General features: G+C 43.0%; 2 protein-coding genes across 2 annotated transcripts; one reads left to right on the top strand and one right to left on the bottom strand.

Annotated features, from left to right (window-relative positions):
• Positions 1-980: 980 nt before the first annotated feature.
• On the bottom strand, positions 981-9,006 carry sec61b (SEC61 translocon subunit beta). Its single transcript, XM_061250106.1, has 4 exons — positions 8,855-9,006; positions 8,012-8,109; positions 6,923-7,027; positions 981-1,434 (listed from the first exon to the last, which is right to left on the bottom strand). The coding sequence occupies exons 1-4, from the start codon at positions 8,855-8,857 to the stop codon at positions 1,347-1,349; spliced, it is 294 nt and encodes a 97-aa protein (XP_061106090.1). The 5' UTR covers positions 8,858-9,006; the 3' UTR covers positions 981-1,346.
• A 259-nt stretch (positions 9,007-9,265) lies between these two features.
• Positions 9,266-12,902, top strand: alg2 (ALG2 alpha-1,3/1,6-mannosyltransferase). The gene is made up of 3 exons (XM_061257040.1): positions 9,266-9,425; positions 10,483-10,792; positions 11,377-12,902. Exons 2-3 carry the CDS (start codon positions 10,484-10,486, stop codon positions 12,271-12,273), a joined length of 1,206 nt encoding a protein of 401 aa, XP_061113024.1. The 5' UTR covers positions 9,266-9,425; position 10,483; the 3' UTR covers positions 12,274-12,902.
• Positions 12,903-18,087: the final 5,185 nt, after the last annotated feature.

Here is an 18,087-nt window from a genome sequence, read left to right as displayed (position 1 = left end):
TGGCTCCACAGCCCAGTGGTGAGAGCACTGACCTTATGAACCAGGTGTTGCACATTTGTTACTTGCAAGGGCCGGCCATACATATGACGTGAGCTACTGCTTACAGCCCATAAAAACCCTTATTGCGCACTAGAACTGGCCACTAAAGAGGTGCCAGGGTGGTTTTACGTCAACTCCAGGTCTTCAAAACATTCCACCTTAAACTGTCAAATTAATTTGCCGGTACAGTGGCTTCTACCAACAGACCTTACAATACATGGTGTAAGCGCTGTCAACTTTGATAGCTGAACAGCTCCATACAAACAACAGCACATAGTACGCGCAAGCAGTGTTGTAACTGGCTGGAACCATAGCAGAGGCATTTCACAGCATTTGCGTCAAGACGTGCCTCAGAAGCAGTCAAGACACGGACATCCGGTTCCAGGCTGACGTGAAGCGTTTTACAGGCCGTCACACATCAGTTGGACCCGCTCAAACACTTCAGTGTATATCCTTTTCGGCCCCCTCCTTCGTTTCCTTTTGATACAACACAGCACATAAAATGTACGTCACACAGAGTTACGGCTTAACTCATATTCGTGCTTGAGGTTGGGGCCGTTGAGCGCTCCCAAACACAGGGATACATTCTGCTGTGAACCTTCGCTCCGTGCCCCCAAGACAGCGTAGAATTCTGCCCGAACTGGAATACATGCCACACATGCTTACACACGCAAGAGAGTGAATGGCTGGGAACTGCGGCAAGAGGGCAAAACTCACTAAGAAATTACGGGCGAATCCGGCATCACACCTGGAATTTATGGAATTCTATTTGCATGAGTGCATTCATCTCACAATGAGATATGCAAATGCTGCAGCTCATGAAAACACTTGCGTAAGAGTCAGCCCAGTCTTCCCTACACACAGGCAAATCCATGCACACACACACACACACACACACACACACACACACACGGGGGAAAAAAAGAAGAAGCAACCAACAGTAACATAAGACTTGTTTTATTGTACAACCTTCGTTGCTTTAATTGTTTTGTACAAAGGACGTTAACAAAAACTACATTTTCTCATTATGAACAAAGAAAAAAAAATGGTGGAGAAAAAAACCCAAAAGAGAACTGAAGGGCAGGACTGGGTTTAAAAAAAAAAAAATGTAAAAAAAAAAAAAAAAAAGGGAAAGAAATCAATCCATTAAATTAATTGAGGATGGCGCTAAGGTCCTCGTGATGAACCAAACAGAGGAGGGGCATGATGTGGGTCCTCAGATGCCCTGCAGTCACCAAGGTTTCGGCAGAGACGGCGTTTGGTCCAGGTCCGGTGGTTTGAGCGGAGAGGGGCGAGGTGGGTAGAGTTTACGAGCGGGTGTACTTCCCCCAGATGTGCAGCATGAACACAGAGGCGATGAACAGCAGACTCATGACCAGGACAGGAACCGGACCACTGTGGGGGAGACAAGGGACCACATCAGTGCTGAAAATCAACGCAAACGCTGCGGGAAAATATGCCAAGAACACGCTCACAGCTGAGCTACAGCATACACTGGGGGACACCACTAACCAACACCGAGGTCAGAACCAGCGAGTAATAAAACAGGAATTGCCTTAGCACCACAAGTAGTACGCAAGCCAAATTTCACAATCCCAGATTTGTCATCAACCACAGTTTACATACTGTATATCCACAAGTTTGAAATGCCTCACTTTTCCTCCTGAAGAGGATACCCATGAATGAGCACGAAAGGAAGTTACCCTCACTCTTACGTCATCTTCTACCATGTTCACTTCACTGGGAATGCAGGCAAAGACTTAAGACCACAGGCCTATGCATCAGCAGCACAGTTCAAAGAGTCTCAGAGGGACTCAACCAAAAAAGGCTTTCAGTACCTCAGCACTTGTGAACTCGGTCAAAAAGTTCCGGAGGGTTCTTTCTCAGTTAGGGCAGAGACTAATTCCGGCGAGAGCCAACCAGGTAATCTCGACGTACGGTTACTGTGGGGGGGCTTTCAGCCCCTGAGAACACGTGGGGTAAGAGTCTGGGCGCTACCTCGGCCGCGATGGCGGCGTTGTCCTTTTTGCTAAGTGTACCGCCGCATGCACGGGGAGAGGGGAGCGGGGCGGTCAGTGCGGCGCGAAGGCTAGCGAAGCAGAAAGCTCTTAGACGGCCGATTCTTCAGCTCCACTTCCCACAGGGCTCTCCAGTCCGCTACACGTGAAGCACCCCCGGGAGGCCTCATCGACGAGCCCCCAGGAAAGAGCCCGCGGAGGAACTGTCCATCACCAAAAGAAACAAGTACATCCACTGAGTCGTGTCAGACAGAGGTAGACACAAGCCAGATAGCTTGTGTGTGTATGTGGGGGGGGGGGGGTGGCAGGTTGATTTGATCTGGCGGAATATGAAATCACATATGGATTTTTTCTATTGACCAGTACATTTGAAAATATAGCAGAGTCCCGATGACAGACAGACTGATCCCTCAAAGCCCTTTCCGTCTATTGAATGATTTCATTTGCAATGTAAAAAAATAAATAAAAAGGAAAAAATAAAAACTCCAAACACGGTTATGAAATATGCGGACCATTTCTCATTCCCAAAGATTCAAAGACATATGTAGCAAGATTCAAAATGTTAGATGAAATAAATAAAAAAAATACATACATTAAAGTATAAAAAACAAAAACATATATCCCGTGTTCGCTTGTACTGCATGTCCATTTTCACGGTCGCACAAAACGGCCGACGACTTTCGCTGAATCCGTCGAAATACGCCTACAGGCACTGTGGCCGATTCCACCCAAGACGCACAACAGTTCTGCTCCAATGACACACAGAACGACATGCAACAACTCCATTTAGTAAAGGCAGCAAATGTCTGAATCCAAAATAATTATAAAAAAAAAAGAAAGACAGAAGTTTAATTTCTAAAAACGGTCGGCACTCAGCTAACCGGTCAGACGAGGGCAGGAGGCAGTGAGGAGGTGAGCGGCAGGGAAAGTCTCGGGGAGAGCTGCACAAAAGGTGCGAGAGCGCAGGGTGAGTAATTAGGGAGTGTATTACGCGGGCGGGCGGGCGGCCCCAGGGACAGCGGTGCAGGAGCCGGTCACTAGGAGCCGCGGCAGTGATGCGGTCTCCACAGCCCCGCTCCTGCAGCCTCTAATTGATGTGACCTTTACAATGCTGAGCTCTAATTAAGCTCAGAGGCCTGCCGCAGCCAAATCCCTAAAATCACATCTGCGTTTTCCACATCAATACGGCGGTGCCGCGTCTCCGCTCGCTTCACCTGTTGATGATGTCGGAGGGGTGCAGGCTTGGCTGGCGGAACGGCCCGGAATCGACGAGCCCTCGTGACTCAGAGTAAAACCAAGTTTGCGCGCCGGCCCGTATCCACATGCCGCTACAAGACGGCGCTTAACAGGTCTGCGCAGACACTAATGCGGGGGAATGAGGTTTTCCACGCCGTCGAAAATGCAAATACCTGAAAAACTGTTCATGCAAATCCGCTTTAATGACAGCCTTTGACTGCAGCATGGAGATTATCCAGAAAAGGCGATGTTTTAGTGTACGTTTACTTACAGCGGGCCACGCAAGGACTGAATAGACCTATTAGGGTAGCGATAAGTAAAATTATTTGGTCTCATAAATCCCAAAACACGGCAGGCACCAAAGAGAGACAGCAGCCCGAGCAAATCCAAGCACGGTGAAATACCGCATCCTGTGTACAAGCAGAATTTTTTAACCATGACTCACACAGAACAGCAAGTGTGCACATCTTTAACCCCTTCTGGGTGCATGTCACCTGCACGTTACATCACGCTTAAGACGGATGCGACACCAGCGTTAGATTGTATGATTGTTTTTCAAGACACATGACTGTCATCGCGATTTCTCAACCTTTCTACGGATTGTCTATAGGGCGCTTTAGTCCATAGTGGGTTTGTCATATTTTCTTTCCATGATGCTAAATTAAATTGGGGCATTTTTACATTTCATAATGTGTTAAAGTCTAAAGCGCATGACACATCGAACATTAACATCATTTTAAAGAAGATAAAAATTAAAATTAAAAAAATCAGCAAGCTGCACAGTAGAACTATACTTCACTTAAGTTTGCTTCCCATTTCCTCAGTTATAGTGGTCTGACCGAATAGCTCATTTTTAAAGACCGCTTCTTCGGTCTGGGAAAGTGAGGAGAAGACTTAAATCAACGACCCTTCTACCACTACAATAAAACGAATACCAACAACGGAGCGAGCGAATCCACAGAAATGTTGCCTAATGAGAAAACTAACGACAGAGAAATTGCGTGGTTGGACATTCCAGTTGTTAAAGGGCTATTTTCCTGGTCAAACTTGAATTGTTCATCACTGATGAGAACAGATTAACAGGCTCTCAGAGGGGCAGGAGCTGCAGCCACAGGGTGCATACACCGCATTGTTCTGAAAGGCTTTCACAGGAGCCATTTTTTCAATGAAAAGCCTGGCTTTGAGAGACACTAGAACTCCCTATCCAACCATCAACACCCATCACATCACAACCACTTAGTACCATATGAACCATATGATGATAGACCAACAGATCTGAGTCGTCATTCAAGCATTGGCAGATCTTGAAAATGGTTCCATTGCTGCATTTTGTGAAAAGTGAAAGACATACACTCACTGAGCACTTTATTATAACGCCATTAACTAATCAGCCAATTGTGAGGAAGCAGTGCAATGCATAAAATCATGCAGATACAGGTAAGGAGCTTCAGTTATTGTTCATAGCAACCGTAAGAATGAGGGAAAAAATTGGATTGCAGTGATTTAGACCATGGCATGATTGTTGGCGTCAGATTTTCACGCAGGCTCTAATAGTTTACTCAGAACGGTGTGGAAAAACAAAAAAATATCCAGTGAGCAGAAGTTCCGCAGACGGATGGGCACAGGCTCACCAAACCTGGAAAGACTGGAAAAACATAGCCTGGTCTGATGAATCTCGATTTCTGCTGAGGCATACAGGTGGCGCCAAATTCTGACCAACAACATGAATCCATAGACCCAACAGTCCAGGCTGGTGATGTAATGGTGTGAGGAAAGTTATTGGCACACTTTGGGACCGTTAATACCAATCAATCATCGCTTGAATGCCACAGCCTATTTGGGCATTGTGGCTGACCATGTGCATCCCTTCATGGCCACAATAAAAAAAGTTGTCTCAAACTTGTTTCATGAACATGACAATGAGTTCAATGTTCTTCAGTGGTCTTCCCAGTCACCGAATCTGAATCCAATAGAACACCTTTGAGATGCGATAGAATGGGAGATTTGCAGCGTGAATGTGCAGCTGACAAATCTGCAGAAATTGCATGATGCAAATCATGTCAACATGGAACTCAAAGGAATGTTTTCAACATCTCATGGAATCCACACCACAAAGAATTTAGGCTGTTTTGAAAGCAAAGGGAGGCCCACCTGGTATTAGTATAGTGTTCCTAATAAAGTGCTCAGTGAGTGGATTTTCCTGAAGGCATCATGAACAAACCGAAGATTGGCCCATTGCTTCTGTAGGTGATGCTAGTTTGTGAATTTCCTGAGTGAAATGTTAAATAGCCAGCAACAACGCACTGTATCATTCAAATGAGCACTTGCGCATTTTATTGGGAATAAATGATCGACACAAACTATTAGTTGGGTTGTACGCTTATAAAAACATAAACGTACACATACAGCATGAGTACTTTCCAATCTTTAAAAATATTAAATGTCAAAGTAAATTGACCCTTTAACCAAATAAAGAAACAAAGTGAAGCTTAGTAGCATTAATCAGTATAAAGGGCATTTGTATATAAAATGTTTGGCTATCAAATAATTCTCATAGTTCTTGTGTCATTGTGCAGATAACATCCAATTTAGAAAGACCTGACTTATAACTGCATTAAGCTGGCATTGAAATAAACTCATATGATAATATAAACGGAAGACTTGCATCACTGAGACCTTGGATAACAGAATAATAAACGATCAGGAAGGCCTTGACCAGAAACAATTATTTTGCATTTTTTGTAGATTTGTAGCAGGAGACAAAAAACAGATATTTTTTATATGTACGCATTTGTTAAGGACAGCAGTCGCTTGACTGGTCTCCTTGAATAGTCTGAATTTTTTTTTAACCCCCCCACTCCCATTTTATACCACCAGGGAGCCAAAAGCACACAAGAGAACTGAAATTAAAGGCATCCAAATAAGTGTTTGGCCGAAACGGCATTAGCCCAACTGTTGTCAATTGTTGAACTAAATAAACTCAATTTATGAGGTAGCATAAATTAATAAATTAAAATTGAGTGTATTTAGATCAACAATTATTAAAATATATCTTTTATCCACTTATTTGGATGCCTTTCATTTCAGTTCTCTAATGTGACAAAAACATCCAGTTAGCAGCAGTTCTGTGGGCAAAAACACGCTGTTAATTGAGAAAAGTCAGAGAAGGGCCAGACTGGTCGAAGCTGACAGGGAGGTGACCGTAATGCAAATAACCACACATTACAACAGTGGTATGCGGAAGAGCATCTCTGAACACACGTGACAAACCTCTAAGTTGATGGGCTACAGCAGAAGAATAAATCTCAAAAATAAGTCTAATAAATAGCTATGGAATTGCTCATTGCGTGAATATTCACAGCAACTTTTTACGACAGAATAACCTCCATGTCTCTAACTGATAAAAGGGCAGATGTGAGAAGCATGGGAGAATATGTATAGTTGATACGCACTTATCCAGATGTGCTAGCAAAAGTGCATACAACAAAAAGATTTTGAGAACATAGTTTTGGATGTAGCATAGGGAGGGGCTAATAAAGCCAAGAAACAAAAGTGCAGAAGTGAGTGCAAGTTTGACATTGAGTGTGTGTGCAAGGGTGTGAATGTGTGTGTGTGTGTGTGTTACTCACACTTTCAGCCCAGGAGAGTCCTCAGTGTAGAAGCGCCACATGCCCCCAGTGCCCGCTGAGGCAGCTGTCCGTCCCGCACTCCTTGTCCCACTGCTGGTGGCTTTCCTAAGAGAGGGAAAGACAAGCAGGGTATCCGCTGAGCTGCAGTATACTAAGCAAACCTAAAGCAAGTAATTTAAAGACTGGTTTTAACAGTCCCTATTAGTTTACAAGGATTACTTAATCCTAACCAGTCTTTACCGCCTTAAGTTTTACATTTACATTTACATTTTAGTCATTTGGCAGACGCTTTTAATCCAAAGCGACTTACAAGTGCATAGGTTCTACCATAAGTCAGAGCATCTGGGGGTTAGACAAGGATAGGGATATCAGAAAGGAGGGGCAGGGGAAATCAGGAGGGAGGACTAAGGTAGAGTTTGAAAAGGTGGGTTTTGAGTCTGCGTCGAAATAGGGGGAGGGATTCTGCTGTTCTGACAGTGGTAGGCAGGTCATTCCACCACTGAGGAACCAGAACGGAAAACAGGCGTGAACGTGCAGCTCGACCGCCAGGTGCACGTAGAGAGGGAACCGTAAGTCGACCAGAGCTGGCAGACCGGAGTGGTCTAGCTGGGGAGTAGGGAGTGATCAGGGATTGTATGTAAGGTGGGGCAGTCCCCTTAGCAGCCTGAAATGCCAACACTAGGGCCTTGAAACGGATGCGTGCGGCAATGGGAAGCCAGTGGAGGCCAATGAGAAGCGGGGTGACATGAGCCGACCTGGGCTGATTGGTGATCAGGCGGGCTGGGCTGCAGCATTCTGGACCAGCTGTCTCAGAAAACTCAATGAAATGAGTCAGGATTGATGGACTAATAAACACCACATAGATTGTCATAACGCCATTTACTTGGTGTAGCGTGAAGTATCACAGAAGTTTCATAGTCTTCAATCCTCAAGAAGCTTGTGCATTTCAAAACACGCTGACCAATCCCAGCCAACATTAGATAAGAGCCATGCCCCATGCAGCGACTGCTACACACAGTCATTAGGAAACACTATACTAAGCCAGGCTATGAGGATCAAACTGGTGAATGGTGCAGGTACGGGCCTTACCTCTGTCTGACTGTGGAGCCTGCCGCTCTGGGGGCCACAGCTTTGCTGGGGGACCGGCTGGATGCGCCCACATTTGTAGCACTTGCGGCAGGGCCAGGCTAGGAGACAGTGGGGGAAGAAAAAAAAGAAAAAGAAAAAAACATGCATTACAGTACATTGGTTAAAAACTAAATGACACCAACTCAATAGTTTCTCAATAAAACACACACTAATTGACTAGATTAAGTGACATCTAGAAAATTAACGTACTGTTAAAACAGTGCGTTTTACTCTTTTTTACGCCGTCTAAAGTTAGCTACGACTCAAATGAATGAATAACACGTATCTTTAGCGGTTTTAGGGCCACTGCAGCCAACTCACCGTTACAAGTTTATAGCTACAGAGCCCAATTTCATTCAATATTGGTGTTCAGGACTACGTTGTAAAGAACCATGTAGCTAATTATATACAACTGCGATTATTACACAGCCATTAGTTTGCCTGACCAACAATAAAAACGGCCACGTCTGCAAAGTATAATTGCAATTCGTAAGCTAGCTAGCTACCGCTAAAGCGAATTCTCACCGAATTTAAAAACGTGTATCACGACAAAATACAGACACAACGAGCATAATAAACTAAATCCAAAGAATCAAGTATGCTATTGTATTATGTACACTAGCTGCTTCCATCTGGCTTAGGTAGAAACATTAAGCTCCAAAACTAGCTAACGGAGAGGAAATTAGCTAGCTATCCAACTCGCCAACCAAACAACCCAGGTTGCATGTAAGCTAAAGCGTGTCCACACACTAGTATGATTGAGAGAAAACACTATACATTGAAATTGAAAAATAGAATTCTTACCATTTTATGTCTTATGTATAGGTGTCCTTAAAACAACTTAAAAAAGATGTCCACCGTCCAGCTGATGTCTCCAAGTCAAATGGACGAGATTTTAGCCACATCCACAAGAGAAAACCCAGAATGATGACGACCGTCTGAAAAGCCACGACAACACTACGAAGGACCCTTTTGGATTGCCAAAATAACTGCCTGAACTTATTATATATAATTAAAATAAATCACATCATTGTTGTTATATTCAAAACATCAACTTCATATATAGTCTTGTACAACATATATTTATATTATTAATTTACCCTACAGTAGTCTATATAACGTTAATTATTTTCGTATGATTATAGAGGCAACATTAGAGACAAATCCCAGTGATTTCACAGGAAGCTTCGGCAATACCTGAAACTGATATCATTTTGGCTCTGAGACTGGAGGTTTTTAACGTCAGCCTAAAATATATTTGAGCCAACATGGTACCTTAAGTCCAGTAGTGGCATTTAGACGTCTGAAGCTCAATTGGAAAGGATCTTTTGCAAGCTATCCTAAAGCGACGTGTGTTATTAAAAGAGAAAGAAGGGTAAGTTCGTACAGCAAATGTGCACGTAATATAGTACAGTTCATATCTTACTTGCAAGCCAGCGTCACCTTGGGAATTAACTGTAACTTTATAGTTTATGTACCTTGTTGTCAATACCTTGTATCATGTCTGGTTATTGAAATCACGTCGAGCTAGTTAATTTAGTGTTACTTCCTGGTTATGAAGATAACTTATAGGAGCATATTCTAGTTGTTGCGAAGTGTTGTTTAAGGTCATTTTAGGGATAGGTATCAAACAGCAAAATGAGACTGCAACTTTCTTCCATTGTGGAAGAAGGCTGTTATGTCAGAGACATATTTTGTTTGCACTGTCGTGAGAGGTGAGAGTTTGCACTGTCGGATGATCAGAGGAAGTACCTTATTTAAGCAATATATGGTTAGTAATGTGGAGTAGAAGGGCTGTAAACTTGTTACCTTGTTAAGCAAAATAATGTCTGAACAGCGAGTCAACATGGTTGAGATCATTGCACTGTAAGGTTATGAGCCTGACAGGACAGATTGTATTTGTACAGTAAGTGACCCACGAGACATGATTCGGTTGCCAGACTTAGAGGACGGGCCAGTGAAAGGGAGGGCGCAGACAAAAGTAAAAGCTCAGTTTGCAAATGTTATATTTAAGAAACCCAGGAGCCTGCAGAACAGAAAGGTAGAAAGAACAATTATAAAATAAAAAAATACAGAATAAGATTGCGCCATTTCTGATTATTAGCCTACCACTCAACCTTTCTGTAGCCATCTCTGCATTATCTGTCACATTGACCCCTGTGCTGTAATGTAACGACTGTACACAATGTTCAACTTCCTATAGCTTTCTTTAAAAACTCAAGTCATTTGTGATAGAAAATTGTCTGATGGAACCCACCTTCAGTACCGTATATACAGTCAGGTCCATAAATATTGGGACATCGACACAATTCTCCTCTTTTTGGCTCTATACACCACCACAATGGATTTGAAATGAAATGAACAAGATATGCACTGCTCACACTGCTGCTTTGGCTTTGTTAATAAAAAGGCTGTTCTCTGTCTGTGATCAGGATGGTAAGGGTGGTGTTCCTGCACCCGGACCTGGGTATCGGGGGGGCAGAACGGCTGGTGGTGGATGCTGCGGTGGCGCTGCGCTCCAAAGGCTGTGCTGTGCAGATCTGGACCGCCCACTATGACCCCCAGCACTGCTTCTCCGAGACCCGTGACCCTGACCTCCCCGTGGTTTGCGTGGGCGACTGGCTGCCGACCAGCATCTTTGGCTACTTCCACGCCCTGTGCGCATACCTGCGCATGGTCTATGTGGCCCTCTACCTCATCTTCCTCAGTGGGGTGGAGTTTGATGTTGTCTTCTGTGACCAGGTGAGACATTGCTTTCTGTTGTTCACTTCCCCCAAGATGAGTATTGTTCTTGTCTGATGTTTTAACAGTTGTGGAATAAATAATATATCTTTACTAGGGGGTGCCATTACCATCATTGATAATTGACTAATAGGATGTATGCACAAGGCTTAATGTCTGGGGCTCTTTATGTGGCTTTGGGAGGGATTTCAACGAGGTGCTGTGGGTTGGGGCATTGTTGTTGTTTACAGGGTTGACAGGACCTAATTGGAGCTGACCATTGCCATTGGCTGATTGTGGAAATGTTTCGTTTTATCAGCTGATACTGATGTTGACTCATCCCTAGTTTCAAAAGTTTCAATGGATAAAAAGACACTCATTGGACACAATGTCTAGAATGGACAAAATGTTTATTGTCATTTATTTATTGAGGCAGTGCAGTACTTATGATGGCACATGGGCAAGAACAGTCAGAATGAGTTAAATCCAGGATCTTGAGGTTAAACTGTTCTTGTGCTGTGAACGCCTTTTGGCACGTTATGGCTAAAAGGCCAAATAAATGCTTGATAAAATACAATACCAGTCCTTGTATTGACCTTCTTCAGGTGTCGGCTTGCATCCCTGTACTGAGGCTGGCCCGCCAGAGGAAGAAGGTCCTGTTCTACTGCCACTTCCCCGACCAGCTGCTAACCCAGCGTCGCTCTGCCCTGAAGAGGCTCTATCGGGCCCCCATCGACTGGCTCGAGGAGCGCACCACTGGCATGGCAGACTGCGTGGTGGTCAACAGTCGATTCACCGCCGGGGTCTTCAGGCGCACCTTCAAGAGCCTGTCGGCCATCCACACCGACATCCTCTACCCCTCGCTCAACCCCACGGCCTTCGACTCCGAGGTGGAGGACCTGGACGGCCTGGTACCGGAGAAGACGTGGATGTTTCTGTCAATAAATCGCTACGAGCGCAAGAAGAACCTACCCCTGGCCTTGCAGGCCCTAGACGCGCTCCAAAGGAAACTTACCCCAGAGCAGTGGGGGAGCGTCCACCTGGTGATGGCGGGCGGCTATGACGAGCGTGTGGCAGAGAACAGGGAGCACTACGCAGAGCTGAAAGCTCTGGCCTCCAGCCTGAACCTGCAGGACAACATCACTTTCCTGCGCTCCTTCTCAGACCAGCAGAAGACCTCCCTGCTGCACCACAGCACCTGCGTCCTCTACACGCCCAGCAACGAGCACTTCGGCATCGTGCCAGTGGAGGCCATGTACACCCGGTGCCCGGTCATCGCCGTAAACTCCGGCGGCCCGTTGGAGTCCATCGCGGACAAGGAGACGGGTTTCCTCTGCGAGCCCGAGGCAGAGAGCTTTGCTGAGGCCATGGAGAAGTTCGTCAGGAACCCTCGGCTTCAGCGGGAGATGGGGGAGGCCGGCAGGCAGAGGGTGCTGGAAAGGTTTTCGTTGGAAGCATTCGCCAACCAGCTGCACAAGTACATCCTGAGACTCGCAGAGTAGGACTTCAACAGACCCCAATCCTGGGCCTAGAGAGCCACAGGGTTTTCTGGTTTTCTTAGCTGGCTGAGCAGCTAATTGGTCAATGAACTGGGCAGTTGATTACTCAAAGTTGTCTTCACTGCTTTCTTGGATCTGAATTGGTTCAGTTGAAAATTAAAACCAGAAGACCCTGCGGCTCTCCAAGGACCAGGGTGTGGGACTTGTGGCAGGAGGGCACTTCGGAAGGATGCCAGACGCACTGCTGACAGTGCTTCAGCAACATTCCCTGGAAGTTGTTGCTTGGGAAGGAGACGGAAAGGAATCTCTGGCCCTCTAAATGGGGGACTGTGATTAACCGCAGATGTGACAAGGGCTGGAACTGGAGGAGAGAGAACAATAGAGGTGGAACAGTCAGCCTAGGAAAATATGTCTGAGAGAGCATGTAACGAGTTCATCCACTGCTTTCATTCATCAGCAACTTTGGTACCGAGGTACTGCAGCAGCTTTTCTTCTCATCACAGGCCATTAAGGAGTCCCTTCAGAAAGATCAATGCTGGACATTTTTGTCTCCCCCTCTTGCTCAACCAAGTTTGAGCTTTGTTCAATTGTAATCATGACAGAAATAAAAGTTAGGACCAAAACTTGGAAAAGAGCTGATATTTCAATTTCTTATGAAACAATGCAATGAGTTTACTCTTTCAGACATCTAATTATATTCCGATAATTAAAGAATTTTGAATTATGAACGGTGAAATGAATCGGCTCTTGTAGCCCTCACCCGATGTCCGGTAATAAACGAAGAGATAAACGTTCACTTTCATAAGGTATCTTCATCACCACTGTTCTGTTCACACAATGAGAAACTGTGAATTCCAAAAGTGGAATTGTGTGTTTCTGAAATGGTATAAAACACAGTGTTGAATATAGATATTGCAGCAACAAAATACATACACCACTGTCCAATGAGTTTGGAGGCATTTATTTGAACTTGAGCAGGTAAGATGCTTCTATACACTTAAGAATTCATTCTGCTACTGCTGTCAACAGTCCCATCATCAATGAAGACTAATGATCCAGCACTTGTGGCAGCACATGGGTGCTTTTAACATATTAAAACAATATTTCATGTTCAACTACTATATCAGGGTTGGGCCAATTTAGAACATTAACAATGAATTGCAAAACAAATGCATTGAAATGAGATACTGTACAATATTGCAATTACTTGAGACTGGGGAATAACCCAATATAAAATGACAGGTCAGATTTGGTGGATGAAGGCAATAAATGTTACAAGATCATTATTTTGCCATTTTTTGCTGTGCTTAGCTGTAGGGCCTGCACTACTGTGCATAGTGTAGGACCATTATTATACCTGGTTTTCATTTCGCCCCTCTCTGCAGGGATTGAGTTAAACTGTTGCACCAGGGGAGTACAATCTCTGAACAGTCAGTGAGATGATTGGTCTTCTATTGACTATCAGGCAGAAGAGAAAACCAGCAGTACTACTGCCCATAAGGGCCAGATTTGAGTCTCCCTGCTGTAGGGTAACAGTGAATGCATTCCTCACTTAATGCTGTACCTCTATTGATGCACACATTGCATCCTATAACTACGCTAGTAGTCTTAATTTACATGAATATTAGTTCATGTTTCATGTTTGCTAGTCCTTTATGCAGGGTCACCAGTTGTTATAAAGCATGTGATCCACAGGGATTTTAGCTTACATTACAATTAATATCCTTGGGGGGGTCCCCGTAGGTAGGCTACTGGATTAGCAAAATCACCTGACTAATGATACAATTTATTGTCACCCTCATGAAATCACCTTTTTCCTAAAATACAGAAGGAAATGATACAAAATGTATAAAAAATATTTCTCCAAGCAGCTGAGTACACTAGTATCTGTCTGGTAAACTGCACATGGATGGATTCAATGTTCACTGCATAGTTTTCAATTGATCAATTTTTGCTCGCTCACTCTCTCTCTTTCTGTGTCTCCCTCTCTAACACGCAAAGAAAGAAACAATACTATTTCAAAAAAAATTTTTTTAATCTTTCATCAGTGCGTTTATAATTATAGTGTGTTCATAATGCCTGTTAATCAATGGAAGTCCTTGGCTTGTGCTTTAGTCAGGCTCTTTAGAATTTACATGAAAGCCTTGTATCTGTTCAGACTAAGACAAAATCAACAACAAGAAGAAAAGATATTCTGATGCCATTAGGTCACTTCAATTAATCATTTAACTAAACAAGGTAGAAAATGCCCCATCGAAAAGTACAGCATCACATCGTGAGCAGTGATTAGCTGATGGCTGGCCATTCTTATTGTGCCAGTTTCTTCTTCTTCTTCTTCTTCTTCTTCTTCTTCTTCTTCTTCTTCTTCTTCTTCTTCTTCTTCTTCTTCTTCTTCTTCTTCTTCTTCTTCTTCTTCTTCTTCTTCTTCTTCTTCTTCTTCTTCTTCTTCTTCAGACCACAGGTTTCTGATAAGATTTAAGTCTGGAGACTGAGATGGTCATTGCATAACATGGATGTTATTTTCTATGAACCATTACTTTGTACATGTTGATGTATGTTTGGAGTTAGTGTCTGGCAATACAATCTACCCATGACCAAGACAACAAGATTTTCTACAAAAAGGTCCTGGTACTTTGCTGAAATCATTTTGCCATTGAGCTTAAATAGTGCCCCTGGACCACTGGCAGTGGCAGCAAAATATCTCCAAAACATAATTGACCCACCTCCATATTTGACAGTATGATGTGCTTCTCCTTGTAAGCATTCCTCTTTTGTCACCAAACATGTCGATAGTGTGTACCTGATCATAGCCCTCTCTTCCAGTCATAATTCCAATGACATTTGGCAAACCCCAGAAGCTTGGTTTTGCTTATTACGCTCACTAAGGGCTGTCTTAATGCCACCTTTCCAAAGAGTTTATTTGGTATGGAGGTGCCATTTTATGGTTCTTTTTGGTCTTGGTTATCCCAAGATAAAACCGATCTTTGCTATTCTTAAATGTGATCCTTGGGCTATTTATGGCCTTCCTCACCATCTTCCTCGGCGTCTATGGGGACAAAATGCACTTGTGTCCTCTTCCTGGCAAGTTTTCAACCATTCCATATGTTTAAAAAAAATTATTATTACAGTGCTAAGTGACTTACTGAACCATTTTTTGTAGACATGTGACGGTCAAGTATCTGTCTTTACTGAATTGACTGTTCTTTGGCTTTTCCCATGGTGATGGATGACAAAGAGATTTTGCATGCTTGTTACCAAATTTCTGTACTGTAGTGAAGTAGGAAGTGATGGAATGACATAATATAGTTCATTTAGACTGAGATGACCTAAATTAAGTAAGATTTTATTTACAATTACTTTGTTTGATTTTATTTACAATGATGGTTTTCAGAAAAGATTTAGAACATTCAAACATGAGAGGAAATTCTCATTTTAGTATTGAAATAAAATTATATAGTTTTCCTATATGTTTGAATATAATATATAGATCATTATCTGTGTTGTTTATTATATACAGCCTTTTTCCTTCATTTTTATTAAGGGTGCCAATAATTCTGGAGCCCACAATACATAAAAATAGAAAATATGTAAATGAACTAAAAAAAGATGTTTAGTTAGATCTCATATGTAAATCAAGTAGTTTGTAAAAACATAGACCATTCATCCCTACAAACACCAATATAACCTCAAATGTTGAATACAAGCAGATTCGTTTTCCCTTTTTAGGTAGTGTTGTTCCCCATTTAACTATATAACAAGGGGCAAAAGGGGGAAATGTGATTTGGACAAATAATCAGAATTTCCTGCATGCACGTTAAAAATGCATGCATATTTTCAAGCTAAAAATATAATGTTCTCTCAGGTAGCAAAGCATAAAGCTCTTCCATAGGAATAACGCATGCAATAGTATCCCAGGTGTTGGCAGTGTTTAACGAAAACAGCGTCTGATGGTGAGCGATCAGTGTTTCTGGAGGAATAATAAATATGAAAATTAATAGGCTGGTGCGAGGGACTCTTTATCGTGCCTTTGGCTTCCCTCGCTGTGGGTGATATAGAGCCCTGCTACGGCTGGATAATAAAGTGCCCGCACGGTCAGGACTGTCCCTTCAGGAGCCAAGCGGGGGGCCTGCAAGCACGCACAGCATTACAGCTCGGCATCTCCCACCGGGAAGTCACGGCTTGTAAAACGAGAAATAATTTGTGGCGAGATAATGTACAATCCCGGTTCCTCGGTTTGGCGTTAGGGAGAGGGGGGAGGAAGGCGGTTCACAGTCGTCTCCGTCGCCACACCCATGCTTGCTGTTTTCTCCCTTCTCTCTTAATTGTCCGCGGGGCTAACAAGCACAGCACAACCCCGACGGCGAAATGGTTATAGTTTAAAATAGCCTTTAATTCCTTAAAGCAGAGGTTAGATATATAGTTCTGTTGCCCATAACATCCATTGTGTTGGCAGTTCTGGAACACTGTTAGCCGTGGCTCCTCATTAGCGCCAGGGCATGGTGGACATTAAATATGAATGGCTTATTTTTATCCCCTCCACTGATTGGGTTCTTATCTAGATTAAATAGATTAGATAAGCGAGCCACGTATGCGTAAATCAAAGGAATCATAATTAAGGACAGGGAGCAGATATTGCACCTTGGGACAAGACCTTGCAAGTTGTGAGGTTCCAGGGTAAGTTCGCTGCAGCTGTATCCATTCGGGGAAAGCTCTTCCCAGATCCATTGATATAGTTATAAAAGAGTTAATATCACAATAGGAAAAAAGTTCCATCTCTTTTGGTGCCTGACAGATTATATTTAAACAAAGAACATCTCAATTGGTATTCATAGCTTGGTTTTTTTGTGCTTTCTCACATGGAACACGTTAACAAATTATGGATTTCAAATTTTTTACGGCTTCTATAAAATATTCTAACGTATTAGCATATATCTCGTAACAGTTAACAAAGCAGTGTACTATACAACGGGAGGGGGGAAGGAGACGTGATTTACATCTGTGACATAAAACAATCTCCTCGGGATTTTTAAATAAAGCAATCTATATCTCATAGCCATGCATTATCACTGGATTGATGTCCTCAATAAAAACACGTATTTATTGCTTGCGTAAAAGAAACGCTATGTGACATGCTCTGAATAGTTGGAAGTCATCTCATAAAGTGGATGGGGAGTTCTGAAACGGACTCTGAAAGCTTCCTTCTTCAGAGAAGACAGCAGGTGTCAATTGCAAAAAATGATGAAATTGCATTTGAAAAGTGCCACAATTAGGCTGCCTTCAAAAAAACGGCTGTTTTTTTTTTTCGTTTTTCTTTCATTTTAGAAAAATCGAACTTGTGTGGGAAGTGCAGTAGTATCGTGCCTTTTCCCATGAAGTGATTAAAGATCCATACAAACTCGTCTTTGTAAATCCTGGGAATAATATGATAATATGCCTAATAATAATAATAATAATAATAATAATAATAATAATAATAATAAAAAATAAGAACGGGGGTAACATCTTTTTTCCCCTTTCAGTTCACTGTTCAACTGATATGTGTGAAAACACAAACTGGCTTGTGTATATTTGTCCATATTGCCTCTTACAACTAGGCCTACCATTCCATGCTGCTGCAGTCTCTTCCCGCTATAGTGATCAAATCAGTTTCATGCTGTCAACATTTTCAATTTGCCATTTTAAACCAAGGGTGGTGATATGAGAGTCTGAGTGAGAGATTCTTATGTTTGACTCAGATCATGTGACTTTCTGCATTCAGAGCTGTTCGGATGTTACCTTTAAACCCTGCAGCACCTGTCTCATTCATCATTCCACTGA

This window comes from Conger conger, chromosome 1 (assembly GCF_963514075.1).
Source record: "Conger conger chromosome 1, fConCon1.1, whole genome shotgun sequence".
Taxonomy (NCBI): domain Eukaryota; kingdom Metazoa; phylum Chordata; class Actinopteri; order Anguilliformes; family Congridae; genus Conger; species Conger conger.
This window is presented reverse-complemented; position numbering and strand designations above follow the sequence as displayed.

What these genes read in the sequence shown, in the direction of transcription:
- sec61b (XM_061250106.1), bottom strand. An exon ending in GGCTCCACAGTCAGACAGAG is followed by an intron (nt 7,028 to 8,011) that starts GTAAGGCCCGTA and finishes TCCCTCTCTTAG; the next exon opens with GAAAGCCACCAGCAGTGGGA. An exon ending in GACTCTCCTGGGCTGAAAGT is followed by an intron (nt 1,435 to 6,922) that starts GTGAGTAACACA and finishes TCTCCCCCACAG; the next exon opens with TGGTCCGGTTCCTGTCCTGG.
- alg2 (XM_061257040.1), top strand. Translation starts at nt 10,484, where the DNA reads ATGGTAAGGGTGGTGTTCCTGCACCCGGACCTGGGTATCGGGGGGGCA. An exon ending in ATGTTGTCTTCTGTGACCAG is followed by an intron (nt 10,793 to 11,376) that starts GTGAGACATTGC and finishes GACCTTCTTCAG; the next exon opens with GTGTCGGCTTGCATCCCTGT.